This window comes from Penicillium brevicompactum, assembly GCF_028827555.1.
Source record: "Penicillium brevicompactum strain IBT 35665 chromosome Unknown utg000001l_segment0_segment0, whole genome shotgun sequence".
In the NCBI taxonomy this organism is placed as follows: Eukaryota; Fungi; Ascomycota; class Eurotiomycetes; order Eurotiales; family Aspergillaceae; genus Penicillium; species Penicillium brevicompactum.
In genome coordinates, this window is record NW_026623203.1 from 7,418,890 (window position 1) to 7,433,053 (window position 14,164).

At 48.2% G+C, this 14,164-nt stretch overlaps 7 protein-coding genes across 7 annotated transcripts; 4 read left to right on the forward strand and 3 right to left on the reverse strand.

Moving 5' to 3' along the window:
• Positions 1–84: 84 nt before the first annotated feature.
• On the forward strand, positions 85–1,417 carry N7506_002411 (uncharacterized protein; the record flags this gene model as incomplete). Its single annotated transcript, XM_056951707.1, has 3 exons — positions 85–313; positions 681–979; positions 1,049–1,417. The coding sequence occupies 3 exons, from the start codon at positions 85–87 to the stop codon at positions 1,415–1,417; spliced, it is 897 nt and encodes a 298-aa protein (XP_056817622.1).
• Positions 1,418–2,099: 682 nt separating this feature from the next.
• N7506_002412 (uncharacterized protein) lies at positions 2,100–3,194 on the reverse strand (the record flags this gene model as incomplete). The annotated part of the gene is made up of 1 exon (XM_056951708.1): positions 2,100–3,194. The coding sequence occupies one exon, from the start codon at positions 3,192–3,194 to the stop codon at positions 2,100–2,102; it is 1,095 nt and encodes a 364-aa protein (XP_056817623.1).
• Positions 3,195–4,756: 1,562 nt separating this feature from the next.
• On the reverse strand, positions 4,757–5,560 carry N7506_002413 (uncharacterized protein; the record flags this gene model as incomplete). Its single annotated transcript, XM_056951709.1, has 1 exon — positions 4,757–5,560. One exon carries the CDS (start codon positions 5,558–5,560, stop codon positions 4,757–4,759), a length of 804 nt encoding a protein of 267 aa, XP_056817624.1.
• A 1,048-nt stretch (positions 5,561–6,608) lies between these two features.
• N7506_002414 (Zn(II)2Cys6 transcription factor) lies at positions 6,609–7,908 on the forward strand (the record flags this gene model as incomplete). Its single annotated transcript, XM_056951710.1, has 3 exons — positions 6,609–6,742; positions 6,844–7,285; positions 7,342–7,908. The coding sequence occupies 3 exons, from the start codon at positions 6,609–6,611 to the stop codon at positions 7,906–7,908; spliced, it is 1,143 nt and encodes a 380-aa protein (XP_056817625.1).
• A 970-nt stretch (positions 7,909–8,878) lies between these two features.
• N7506_002415 (MFS general substrate transporter) lies at positions 8,879–9,796 on the reverse strand (the record flags this gene model as incomplete). The annotated part of the gene is made up of 1 exon (XM_056951711.1): positions 8,879–9,796. The coding sequence occupies one exon, from the start codon at positions 9,794–9,796 to the stop codon at positions 8,879–8,881; it is 918 nt and encodes a 305-aa protein (XP_056817626.1).
• Positions 9,797–10,374: 578 nt separating this feature from the next.
• N7506_002416 (MBL fold metallo-hydrolase) lies at positions 10,375–11,229 on the forward strand (the record flags this gene model as incomplete). The annotated part of the gene is made up of 1 exon (XM_056951712.1): positions 10,375–11,229. One exon carries the CDS (start codon positions 10,375–10,377, stop codon positions 11,227–11,229), a length of 855 nt encoding a protein of 284 aa, XP_056817627.1.
• A 943-nt stretch (positions 11,230–12,172) lies between these two features.
• On the forward strand, positions 12,173–13,933 carry N7506_002417 (uncharacterized protein; the record flags this gene model as incomplete). The annotated part of the gene is made up of 2 exons (XM_056951713.1): positions 12,173–12,177; positions 12,229–13,933. 2 exons carry the CDS (start codon positions 12,173–12,175, stop codon positions 13,931–13,933), a joined length of 1,710 nt encoding a protein of 569 aa, XP_056817628.1.
• Positions 13,934–14,164: the final 231 nt, after the last annotated feature.

Genomic DNA, 14,164 nt, shown 5'->3' on the forward strand with positions numbered 1-14,164 from the left:
GCTCGTTCTTCACTTCTAGTGCACCAATCCTTTCTCCGTCCCCGAAAGCTCAACTTAGGTCTTTGCACCCGGTTGAGCACCACCATGGCCGAAAACCATCGTATCGAGTACAATTGGATTAAAGGTGTTGAAAAACTAGGAGAATACCAGGCTAGGGGTTACCATCCCAATATGGTTGGTGACGTGTTGTATGACCGTTATCATATTGTAGACAAACTTGGCTTTGGGGGCTATTCGATAGTTTGGCTTGCTCGAGATGCTTATCTGAACCGGTATGTTGCCGTCAAGGTCAACATTGCCGACTTAAATTCGCGTGAGTCGAAAGTTCTTTAGGCTCTATCTTCATTGCCTTCGATGTCTTTGCCCGTATATCCAGGGCGTGGCTTAGTCCCTGTATTCCAAGATAGTTTCAAATTACAAGGCCACAATGGTAAACATACATACTATACTGTAGCCCTTGTACAATGCAATCTCCGAGAAATATCATTCAGCCGTCTTTTTTCTCTCGAAATTGCTCGAGCACTAGCATATCGACTTATATAGGCTGTTGCTTATACACATTCAAAAGGCTATGTTCATGGAGGTTTGTTATGACGCAATGAGATCTATCCTGGGTACTCGAAAGCTAATTATTCGTGTCTTTCTTTGCTACTTAGATATTCATTTAAGTAACGTTCTAGTCAAGCTTCTGTTAAATTTCGACGAGCTTTCTATCCAGCAATTCTATGAAAAATTCGGCGAGCCCGAGACGATTCCCATCACGCGATGTGATGGAAAACCACTATCTCCCAATGCCCCAGCCAGAGCTGTTGTGCCGCTTTTCCTAGGGAAGTTTGCACAGAATTTTTCGTTGTCTGACGCGCATCCGCTTCTCAGTGACTTTGGTGAAGCATTTGCCCCTGCTTTGGAAGCTCGTCTTGGGCATGACTGCCATACGCCCCGCGCATTCCGAGCCCCAGAAGCCAAATTCGAACCGCAGGTCCCGCTCTCATATCCCTCAGATATATGGAGTCTGGCTACAGCAATCTGGGAGATCATTTGAATGAAGGACATTTTCAGCACCGACTTTGTGGATGAAGACGAGACAGTGTCTCAACATATCGATGTAATGGGGTCTATGCCTTCGAGCTGGTGGCAGCGCTGGGAAGGCCGACCCCGATTCTTCGATGAGTACGGGTATCCAACCAAATCCCCCAGTGCGAACCGATGGCCTCCACTGGAGGAGTCATTTGAGACTGGTGTGCAGAAATGGAGAAGGAAGGTGGGAGGTGGGATTGAGGAAAGCGAGAAATCAGCGTTTCTAGATTTGATGCGCTGGATGCTGTCATTCCGACCAGAAGAGCGGCCGACTGCCGAAGAGGTGCTATTGTCAGAGTGGATGGTCAAATGGGCATTGCCTGATCAAGAGCGGAGGTGAAATTGTTCCATTGTATCCAAAACTCAACCTCCCTGCGCCAATATTCATAGCACAAGGAGTGATCTGTAATATTTGCATGGATGGGGTTCCAAAAGAAAAATATTTTTGAGAAATAGATGGGTTCCAACGTGTATTAGAATTCAGGGCTACTTCCATTAATTGTAGGTCTGCAGCTATCATCGACTTCGGGACCTCTTTTTAGCTGTCTTTTTAGCTGTCCTTCCACTGATCGTTGAGTAATCATGATTTGTCGAGTAAAGGAAGTCTTGGCTAAGCCGCGAAGATTGGCGATGACATATGTAGTTATCCATATAGACAGGATAATGTCTGCCGGGTGGGGCCTTTCCTATCCGGGCTGCCACCGCTTTATGAGGGCGCTCAGGTTCAGGATCAGTGAGTTATTTGATAGAGATGGAAAGAAGGTTTGTTCCATTGGCAACAAAAACTAAAGATGAAGAAGGATAGAAGAAGAAGCAAGAAGCTATGGAGCAGCAAGCATAGATAGCAAAGGAAAGCGAGCAAACAAAGCAAACTGAGCAAAGGATCAAATGGCGCAGGGTAGCAAGCAAACAAGACGGATGATGGCTGACGAGAGAAGTAAGCAAGCACATGCGCGAGAAAGAGAGAGATCATGTGATGCTTGCAAAGCATGACACTGAGGTAGTTACAAGTTTGGCTCAAATCAGTGGGCAAAGACAATTGGACGGCCTTCTTTCTGTCCCTGGCGGCGCTGGTAGCTCACCCCATCGACCCTCAGTCCCTCTTTGTTGCATAAAGTAATTGTATCACCATTATTATTAAGGGGACAGTTGGGTACGTCAAAGAGCTTGGATTCCCCGGCGGCCAAGATTGCATTTTGAGGAAGCTCTTGGACATCGCCAGCGGAGTTACGCAACGTCCATGATGACAAGGATACTCGGTGATTTGTAAAGTCTCCAAGCGTCACTGACTCTTTGTTTCTTGCAGAGCCATCATCCTGTCCACGTGGGTTGACGAGCGCTTTCGTAATGGTCACAGAATTCTCCTCAATGTCCATGGGTAGGAAGTCCCCCCACGTCAGAGTGTTGCCAGGGATTTTATGGCCAGTTTGATCATCGGTGTGGATTGCCTGGGAGGCAAATGCAATAAAAATGCCAGTCCAGTGATTCTCGTACTGGATGAGAAGACCACCATCCTGAAAGACTCCATCATCACGGGCAAACTTCTTGATGTTACCCTGATTCATATGAACGTTGTGAATTCCATTCTTCGTATTGAACTCAGAACCGAACAAATAGATGGTCGCCTTTTTTTCAATTGCTTTAGTGATTTCGGGCTCCAGGACATCGATCATATCGTTGTTGGTGCCCGGAATGTCATGCGCTAGCACACGGCCGCTCCTTGGATTGAAGAGGTTACCCCGGATATAGTCGAGGCTTTGGACATTGGATTCAGGCACGCTATTGATTGGATTAAAGCCAAAGTCCAGCCCGGTCAGTTTCTGGACAATAGGATGATCCTCCATGTTATTGTTCACCCAATAGGCAAGTCGAGTCTCATCATCCGTGGATTTGATATTGATTGCTGCACGGAGGAGCCCCGGAATGTCCTTTGGGCGATTGGGGTTTGGTGGGTGGCCCCTGTTGTTGCGCCGAAAGCCAAGGTCAAAATCTGGCGGGTCGCCCTCCTCGTCATGGTAGTACAGCGACAGATGAGGCGAAGTATCGTCCTCATAGCGATCTTCAAACTCGTAAAGAACTGGAGTTCCCTTCCAAATTCCGTAGTCACGAACTCCCATTTTGCTTCTCACAATAGGACGCTAAAGGTAGAACTGAGTGGTCAGTTGGTACTATAAAGCTATTCAGTAGAGCGAGGAGTGATCTTCATGCCGGAGTTCAACCGGTATTTTATATCCCTGTCCAGCACGAGATGCAAGGACTGAGCTAATTCACTGCTTGAATCTCATGACCATTGCCAACGCATCATAACTCGAAGCCTGGAGCGCTCGATTGCGGAGCATTCCCCATGGCGAACAGTGTTTAGGGATTCCATGGGCACGGTAACCCATGATATGCTTCTATCTTGCGGTGCTGAAAAGAGACAAACGGATATAGAAATTGATCGCCTTCAACAAGATACCCACTATCGACACGGTTGAGGATCACCAGGATGTTATTAACGAGAAGCCTACTGAGCGAATAGAGTTCAAAGTTGCTTCTGGAGGCTGTCGGACTGAAGGAGGCCTTTCGCGCCTTCCATAACAGTACCTCATCGCGCATGAGTGAGAACGGGCTCTAGATCTGACTCAAAGTCTTAACCAAAGTTGCAAAGCATGGCACACCCGAACTCTAGAATGTGGTACACCTAAACAATGATCTCACGTCTATCTACTGGTGACAAGCCTTTCGAGCATGAGATCATCAAGATGGGCAGATTAGTATAGATCACCAGACTCTCGTTTTGCAGTAGATTATCACAGCCCAGAGCGGAGTTTCGTGTTATATCCAGTGGCACCAAAGGCTTCGTGTCCAGAGAGTTTTCGGTTCTCGGAACCATTCCCATGGATCCGTGGGGATCCGGGGGTGGCGTGGGAGTTCAAAATTTAGTCGATTGACGGACGCGGGACTGACTACCGTTCGTGGCAGTCTGCTCATCAAGGACAAGATGAGCGACATAACAAGTAGAGATTGGCTGTCCTCAAGCTAGCTCTAATTATTTTCGCCTATGGGACGCTTCGCCAACTCTTTCGCCATGACTTGTGATTTAGTGGATGATCCACGACAAGCAGTACAGTTCCAATTTATCCAGAACCAATATCATTACCAACAAGGACCTTAAGTTTTTCGCCTCCTGCCTCTGATGAAACGAGTTCAGTGCATGAATCGACATCGAGCCGACCATCATTATTATCATCCTTCTTGCTTGCTATCTCGCGCCATCTCATTTGCTTGCTTTGCTTCGTTTGCTGCGTTTACTTGCTTCCCTTTGTTATTTATGCTTGCTGCTCCATAGCTTTTTGCTTTTTCTTCTTTCCTTCATCTTTAATTTTTTCGTTGTCGATGGAACAAATCTTGTTTCCATCTCCATCACAAAGACTCTGTCACTGGTCCGAAGTCTGGGGATCCAAAGCATATAATTAGAAGGTATTAAAACATTCTCTCTCGTCATAGTTAAAGCGATTTACTCTACTGGACAAAAAGTTATTAGCTTACGTCCTACAGAGTAGCCAAATATTATAAGACCATTACAAGACTTTAGTAATAAGAAACGGCAATTTCGGCGTAATATACAGGATAGCAAACGGAGAACCAACACACCAGGGACCAGCTCAGTGAACCGAGGGCCTACTGACTTTGCCCATCAATAACGGGCCATAATGAGCTTTGTCATTGATGAGTCCTGTTCAAGTAACCAATCCTTACTCTTCAAGAAGGCTACTAGGTTGCTCTGCTCAACTGAAGCGGTTGTTTCAGAGTCTGTCTTGAAAGAAGCCTCAACGAAGTGTTCAATGCCTGTACCCGTGGAGTTCCGTAGCGGCCAGACCTCTAGGTAAAGCTTTAGCCCATTCCATGAACCGGTAAAGCGACTCATGAGGACCGGGCCGTAAATGCGCGATTCCTTCAAGGCGCTGGTGCCCCAGGTTTTAGGAGGCCATTTGTTTGGCTGCGATTTGTACGGCTTCCATTCCTTGAACTTGTCCGGCGCTTTGCCGATTAGCATCTGACGCGAGTCACTTTCCACCGGCAGGTCCGTATGGCCAATCCCAACATCCGGTCCTTTTTTCTTGCAGCTAATAGAAAGTGTCTTCGTCTGGAAATCCCATTCGATCTGTGCCTCGTAATCCTTGTTGGTAGCATTGAAACCATCCTTGTTAGCCACATCAAGAGCGGCGTTAATGTTGCTGTTTGTGATGGTATACCGCCTCTTATACGTTAACTCGAGTTTACGCTCATTTTCAAACTTGCGGATCCGAGCACTCCAGTGAGAGGAATCAACATCTTTATCATTCGTGTCAAGGAACTGCACATTTATCATGGTGACGGGCGGTTCCACATCAAAAGCCGATCGGATGCAGTCCGTTAGCTCGTGTGCAGCGGTGAGGACCTTGTTTGAGTCGAGCAAGAGGCTGACCTCGTAGTCGGGCGCCATATTTGGATCGGTCATGGCGAAGAGATCAAGGATATCTGAGGTATGGCTGGCAGTTGGATGAGGCAATTGTAGCAATATATGTAGTCATCGTTAATCACGGCCCAGGGTGGTCGTTAATAGCTTTGAATGAACAAAATGAAGTAGTGAGCGCATGTGTGTTCGTGTAACATACTCCGTACCATCTGTTGAGAGCCAGTGTTTCTACATGCCCAGTATCCGACAACCGTTTTAGGACATCTTTTCAGTAATTACGGAGTAAATGTGCATTAATCCCTGCTTTTTATCATAAATATCTTCTGTGGTCTTTGAACTTGGCCCCAGATTGCTCTGGATCATTGCGAACGGGCCATTGATAAAATGTGCCAAGTATCCTATGGCATCTCGCCTCAGTTATGCAAGCGTCGTGTAATGGTCTAGGCTAGACCTCTTCAATGGGCTGGGTTGGGCCCGGACTACAAGCCCAAACCCCAGCCCATTTGCGAGTTGGGCTGGGCTGGGCTATGGGCTATGGGCCCGGTGAAGAGGTCTAGTCTAGGCTCCCGACTGATCATTGGAGATTGCTCAGTGAGCGCGGCATCCGGATTACATAACGATCAGGTGATACTGAGGACGTGCTCAGTTTTACTCAGCAAAAAGCAGCAAATGGGCAAGGGGTGGGCACTAAAACGGAACGGGAAAGTGTCGGCGCCGTTGTTTGCCTTGTTTGCAGGGCCCCGTTTGATAGACCTACAATTATACATTGGAGAGCTTCTCTCTCCCTCTTTCTTCTTCTCCTCGTCTCGAAGGAAACTTACATTATGGTATCATACTGCTTTCTTGACAGAAACCCAAAACTTGTCAGAAGTTATCATGTCTATATATAAACATTACCAGTAAAATTCGCAAGACGCTTCTCCAGCAAATGCGTGGGTTTCGGTGCCCCGGAATTCAGGCCTCGTTAGCTCCGTCTGCCCCGGAACCAACCTTCACTACTTTCCATCATTTATCATCCGGTACTTTCTTGTCCCGGGGTCTTTTAGCCCAACCTTAAAGATTGACCTTCACAAAACGGCAGACAAAAGCAATGTCTACCACAATAGCCCCAGACAGCCGCGATATATTTTTTGAGTGTGATTTTCCAGAATGCAATTCGCGATATCGACGAAAAGAGCATCTCAAAAGACATCAAGTCAACCACGAGACATATGCTGCTGTTGCGTGTCCACACTGTGACCAGAAATTAACGAGAAAGGATGTTCAAATATCTTTCAATCTCTCTGGATTCCTTCATTGTGCCACACCATACTAACACTACACAGTGATCTCTTACGTCGCCACATCCGAAAATACCATCCACAAGCCCAGCTCCCCGGATCTCGATCCTTGAAAGCATGCACCGCATGTCGTCAACGAAAGGAGACCTGCGAAGGAGGGGTGCCTTGCAAGGCTTGTCAGCGACGAGGACTCAACTGCTCTCTCGCTGGCCAAGCTTCCCCTGAAAGGCATCTCCGCAATGCCGATGAGCCAAATTTGACAGTCCAGGAAAGCCCGTCAACCGATGAATATGTCGAAAGTTATTTCCAGCACTTCCATCCAGAATGGCCGTTCCTGCATCGATCCACTTTTGATCCTGCAACAGAGCCGCGCGTTTTGGTTCAATCTGTTGTCATGATCGGAATGTGGGCGTACGGCAGCAAAGACTCAAAAAACGCCGCGATCGACCTTCATTGCCGGCTAGGGTCGGCCATGCAAAATCAGCGGGTCAATATTCAGTGGCTTTCGATTGAGTCTTCTCTTACGCTAACACCTTATCTCAGAGCCAATGGGACTTTTCAACCGTGACCTCGGACCAGATCATCGACATTTCATGGCCAATCACAACATACCAGAGTTTGCTCCTCCACGTGATTCTTTCCATTCTCATCACCAAGGAGACCGGGGACATTGACCTCGGCCTACGGCACCGTATACCCGCAGACGAATACGATCTTTTCGATGCGTTAGTACGAAGCTGTCGCAACTTGGGCATGTTCTCATATCCGAAGATGCTTGCCCAATACCCTACCGCGACCCCGATCACAATGATCTGGGTAGGCGTAGAAGAGATGAAGCGATTCGCATTGGCTTTGTATAAGGTGGCCCACATCAGTACCACAGGAGACAGGAACAAAAGTCCCTGCGAGAAGCTATTGACTATCGCTGACCTCTCGTTCAGCATGCCATATTGCGACGAAGTCTGGAACATCCCGAGAGGTAGTGATACTCGAGCTCTTGTTCGAGCTATCGCAGAAACCAGACGGGACGAGAACACGGATGATAAGGAGTGGATCAGTACCTCTTCTACGACACTACATGATGATCGAGTAAATTTCAAATGGATATAGTCTTATTTGAGCAAATGCTTGTCAGGAGCAATTGCCTTGGAATGTCTCAATGCCTGATACTGAAGACATCCATAATTAAAAACGTCGGCATGAAAATCCAGAATTCCTAGGCATACTCTGACTGAAGAATCTTGGAACCTTAAATCAAGTTTTATAGTGAAGCATTAGGTGTACATTGGTAATGATCATTCGTATACACCTGAGCAGGAACTAGGGTATGTCGGAATTCCCACCATGCCCCAATCCTTGTGAGGCAGTTAAGTTGGCCTCACCTTTCTTCTTCATTTCTTGGATCAAGGGACTCGAGCGCCGGATTCTGTGGCCATTATAAAGAAACACGAAAGGTATCAAGATACAAGCTACCTCAGCCATCCCCAAAACGAAGCCAGCCCAGTTCAGACCTAGTGACGCATACATAGAAGGGCCTGCAAGTGGTAACACAGCACCCAGAATGCTTCTCACAACTGTATTTCCAGCCAACGCCGACGCAGCAAACTCCCCATAGGAATGAGCTAGGTAGTTGCTGGCATAGATGAACAAAGCGGCATTTCCCGCTCCAAATGGGATTCCGGCCAGAATTGGAACAACCCAATGCACATTAGGCGTGGAAGTCCAGGCAAACCAAATCTGTCCCATGGCTAGAAGAACCGCACCTATCGTTATAGGCTTAACTGTGGCTTCTGGGGTACTTTCCCTGTGTTGGGGTCTTTTGGATGCGACTGAATCCAAGCCCGTAACACAGGCTCGAGGAAAATCGTGGTCAATGTACCACAACCTATTCCGAGATATGAAAGACCACCAATCCCTGGTGACCATCCTCGATTGGTTTGAAATGCAATAGGATACGACACAAAGCAGAGGTAAAGGATCCCGTACGAAATTGCCACATATGAGTTCCAAAATATGCTGGGTGGAAATGTTTGTAAGCCGCGACTCGTGGAACAGAAAAATTGATAGAGAGTAATTAGACTCACCAAATAGGTTCTGTGACTATCATAACGATCTGTCGGCTGATGTTGATTCGGCAGAATGTTATGAAAGGCAGATGATTATCATGAGAGCTCCACCATTTCGGGTTCTTTGTATGTTGTCTTCTTTTCTGGGCTCGTTTTCGAAGAAGTATCGGGGCGTATGTCTCTTTGACCAGAATCATCAAAGCAAAAGTGACTCCTCCAATAATCACAATAATCCAATTAGACCATCGCCATCCAAGGTATTGGTAAACGAACCCTCCAATTATTGATCCAAGAACAGGCCCGTTGGATGGTCCAATCGCCCAGAAGCCGAAGGCCATGGGCCGGTGATGGTCCGAAACCACGTCGTTGACAGATCCTGGAGAGTTTGACATCATGGCACTGCCAAATAAAGCACTCAGAAATCGAAAGACGAGAATAGTCTCTATATTGCGGGCCAAAGCAACAGGCACCGTCAAGGCTGCGAAAAGGCCCATGGAGACGACGTAAACTGGACGGCGGCCGTACATCTCGCTTAGCGGAGCCAGGAACAGACTTCCCACGGCCATTCCCAAGAGATAAGTTGTGATACCGAGGAGCCCGACCATCTTTGTGATGCCGAGTTCGTCTTGTAGTCCCGGGATCGTGACAGAATAACAGGTACTCGCCAGGCTAATGACCGTGGCACCGAATCCCATTGTAGCCACAACGAAAGACTTGTATGCCAGAGACCAGTTTCGAGGATTTTCATGATCACCTTCATTCCAGTTCAATTCATACTCGGGTAATTGGCGCTCGTTGCTGAGAAGTCTGGGATTTGCTTTTATGGTCGAAGTGGAAGGTCTCTCTTCACTCGCACTCCATGTTTTGGGGTGTGTAGCATCGGCGGAGTCTGACTGAAGGTCGATGAAGGAGGCTCTGCGGCGGCCAACCATTCTGGCTCAGATTGGAAATAATGCGCTGCGTTTCTTTACTGTCAGCAAATGAGGAATTTACCTGGAATATTCGAGTATGCGTACTTATTCAATAGCATGTCGGTTCGAGCGGCAACATCTCTGGCTCGTTTCCACATGTTTTTGTTGGAGTGCTTATCCATTCGGGCCTGGCGTCTTCCCATCAAAGGGGCGGGATGCCGGAATTGACAACGAGCGGGATGTCGAGCGGGATACCGAGTGGGATGCCGAGTGGGATGCCGGCCTGACCCACAAATTGAATCACAAAAGCTTACCCGGAGGAAGAGCCTACAAATTACTAGTAAGCAGATTATGATACCATTTCGGACTAGTTAATCAATTAGCGTAAGCGAGTAAGCTTTTCAATAAGCAGCTTACAATGGATTAAAAAAAAGAAGAACGTCGAAGAATGTCCACAGATAGTATGCACCTGCGCATGCTTAAGAGGCCGAAGGACTCAAGTAAATCAATATCAATTTCTATTTCTCCTGAGAAAATCCAATTGCTCGGTACACTACATAGGTTTCGAAGTCTCCAATTCTCTTTACTCTGCCGCAGTCATGGTCTCGCCTTCCAAGACCAGCCTCACCTTCACCCACATCACAACGGCTACAGCCATCCTGAATATCGATGGGGTCAATTTTCTCACTGATCCTTACTTCGGTGATGCTGGCAGCTTTGTTGCCGATCTCGACTGGTCGCGAGCACGGCTGAAGGAGGATTTCGGGTTGGATGAAGTCCCTCCCGCCACCGCGCTCTCCCTTTCCAAGCCCCCGGTCATGCAGCTTCACGACCTACCTCCCATCGACGCTGTTCTCCTCAGCCATGAAGACCACTACGACAACCTCGATCCTGAGGGAAGGAAGCTTCTTGATGGACGCCGAGTCTTCACTACCATGGACGGAGCAAAGAACTTGCAGCCACGCCCGGCTGTTGTCGGCCTGAAACCCTGGGAGATGGTGACCTCTGTGATCGGCGGCAAGGAATTCCGCATCACAGGAACTCCTTGCAAGCATTTCCCAATTGGCGAAGTCACCGGGTTTCTCATTGAATGCGACTCGTTTGGCACACACGAAGAAACCGGAAAGCCGAATGCCATTTACTTCTCCGGCGACACTGTGTATATCGATGAGCTGAAGAAGATCAAGGACCGCGTCCACGTCATGGCTGCTGTTCTCAACTTGGGCAACGCTACTTTCGAATTTCCCATCGGACCCATTCAAATCACTATGGATGGAAAGCAGGCAGTGCAGTTAGTTCAAGACATCGGCGCTGACTTCATGGTGCCTATGCACTTTGAGGATTGGGAACATTTCAAGGAGCATGGCACGGATCTCGCCAAAATCTTTGAAGAAGCAGGTATCATGCACAAAATTTGCTGGCCCGCACCGGGAGTTCCCAAGATTGTATACTAGATTTGATCAGTGAGTCTAGAGCAAACGTGGTGCATTGGCTCTTATGAGCTTGAAAGTTTATAGACGAGATATGCCAATTTGGTCAACCGTTGTTAGAAGTCCCTATCAATGCTACTATCATTATCTACTGTAATGGGGAAACCGCGCCACATCTCATGTGCGTCACTGTGGCTATTTCTGGCTCTTTTTTCTCGCGATCCCATAGTTTAGCAATCTAAGCATTCTACATCTCCCTGAAGAATAGCATCTATTTTCTATTCTGGCCTTCTGGGTGCCTGTTCAGCTCCCATAATCCCCGTCGAAGCACTGAGCACCCCCGTCGTCTTGTCTGCGATGTCAGACCGCCAGTGCGCTCTTCCCACTTCACTACGTACCTTGCTCGATACCTTGTGTAGTGAACAGCAGGGTTTTTCATGCTGGGTCTCGGGACCAGCTTGTCAGTTTAGCTGTCAAATCATAAAATTGACTTGAGTTGGAGAAGAAGCGCTTCCATCTGTTTAACTTAAATCTTCCAAGTTTTGTTTCAATTCTTTGGCCACTAATTCCTGTAGATATTGAGTGGACCTGTACGCTGAGGTTAAGTTTGAATTGTTTAGCAGGCTTTCCTGCTCATTTAGACACAGACAATCATGGCGAAAAATGTTTTCATGTCTGATCAATTCATAGTCGCGTGGGGTGGCGGCATTTGAAGTCTCCGAGCTTTCGGGGGCTAAGAACGGGTTTCGGCGATTGGTGTGGATACCATTGTTGGCCGGCATCCCGCCCAGGCCTCCCGCTCGGGGATTAAATGTAACTCATTTATCATCTCATTGATTTAGAATGGCTTTGATGAGGTCGGAAAGTAATGATGAAAAATCTTCCAGTTTGATTCAGCATAAAAGCCACATTCTGTCTTCTGGTCTGGTCTTGGCTTCTTGCTCTGAATTCGCTAATATAACACAACATGAAGTGAGTGCTTGGCCCACCGGAAGTCTTGTTCTTCTCTAACCATTCATCCAGAACTCAGCAAAATCAACCGATCTTGGTGGACGAAAAAAATTATTATGACCTTGGCTCCCACTCTCGGGTGGTGACTACATCCTCGCCGAATGCCCAACTGTGGTTCAATCGCGGTCTGGTATGGGCATACTCTTTCAACCATGACGAGGCAGCGCGATGCTTCGAACGGGCGGCTAGGAGTGACTCTGCTTGTGCTGCGGCTCTGTGGGGAATTGCCTACGCAACCGGGCCAAACTACAACAAGGCTTGGAAGTTTTTTGACCCACAAGACCGCAAAGCTTCAATCCAAAAGGTTCACGATGTACTAGCAAAGGCGCATGAGTTGGCAAATGAGGCCACACCAGTTGAGCGAGCATTGATTCAAGCAATCGGCTCTCGGTTTCCGCCAGTCGACAACATCCCCGATGACTTGAGCCCTTATGATCGTGCATATGCGAATGCCATGCGTGGCGTATATCAAAAATTCGGCAATGACATGGACGTGGCTGCCCTGTTTGCGGAAGCACTTATGTGTATCACCCCGCGCGGTCTATGGGACTTGGACACCGGCAAGCCTACTGGCGATCACACAGTTGAGGCCCGCGAAGTGATTGAGCTGGGGCTGGAGCAGCCGTCAGGTCGCGATCACCCTGCCCTGTGTCATTTATACATTCACGAGATGGAGATGTCGCCGTTTCCTGAGCTGGCTCTGCCGGCGGCAGATCGATTGCGTGGTATGGTTCCGCATGCTTCACACATGCTCCACATGCCAACGCATATTGATGCTGCAGTGGGTGACTATCGCCGCGGTGTCGACTCCAATCACGAGGCAATTCTTGCCGATGATATCTACTTTGCGAATGAACCAGGCACCGTTACTTACACCGCGTACCGGGTGCATTACATATGTGCGAAATTGTATTCTGCCATGATGTCCGGTCGGTTCGTGGATGCGATGTCCGCTGCGGAGAAGCTTGAGCAAGTCATTGATCATAGACTCCTGTCAATCAAAAGTCCTCCGATGGCAGACTCAATTGAAAGCTTTGTAGCGAGCAAGGCACACGTTTTGGTTCGCTTTGGTCGCTGGGAAGAGATTCTAAAGCTCAAGATTCCCATTGATCGTCAAACATACTCAGCAACTACGGCGATTATTCTTTATACTCGCGGTTTGGCCTTTGCCGCACTTGGACGTGTTGAAGAAGCAGAGAGAGCTCAGTTGGAGTTTGAGCAGGCACGCGTTGCAGTTCCCAGTACCAGACTCAACAGTATCCCATGCAAGGAAGAGGATGTTCTTCGAGTCGCATCGGCCATGCTTGCAGGGGAGTTAGAGTACCGGAGAGGAAACATAGAGCAGTCATTCTCGCTCCTTCGAGAGGCCATCAGACGTGAAGACGGACTTGCTTATTCTGATCCACCTCCTTGGATGCAGCCAGTCCGCCACGCTCTCGGTGGTCTGCTCCTGGAGCAGGGCCGCGTTGAGGAGGCAGAGTCACTGTTCAAAGAAGACCTGGGATTCGCCTTGGACTACCCTCGGCGACGAGCAAAGCTCAACAACGTTTGGGGTCTGCACGGCTTGCTTGAATGTTTCAATAGACTTGGCAAGACTGCTGAAGCGGCTTTCATCCAGCCTGCACATGACATTGCTCTAGCATCTGCTGATGTACCCGTGAAAGCCTCATGCTACTGCCGTGTTTCTGCGGTGCGAGAGCGTAGCTGTTGCACATGATTTGCGTTACCGACTGAATGACTTTGGGTTATCCAATGTTTCAACCTGGGTTCGGTGATTCTGTTCTCGGGTTTTTGTATATCCTTGCTGGAAATCACTCTGCTTCTCGAAATCCCTCATGCACTCAATAGGATCACGCTGTAGGCGCCCTGGCACCTGATCATATCGGTATTCACGTTTATAATCCACCTTGTGACAAACGGTTTGTTTGGGCGATGATGAGACTAGTCG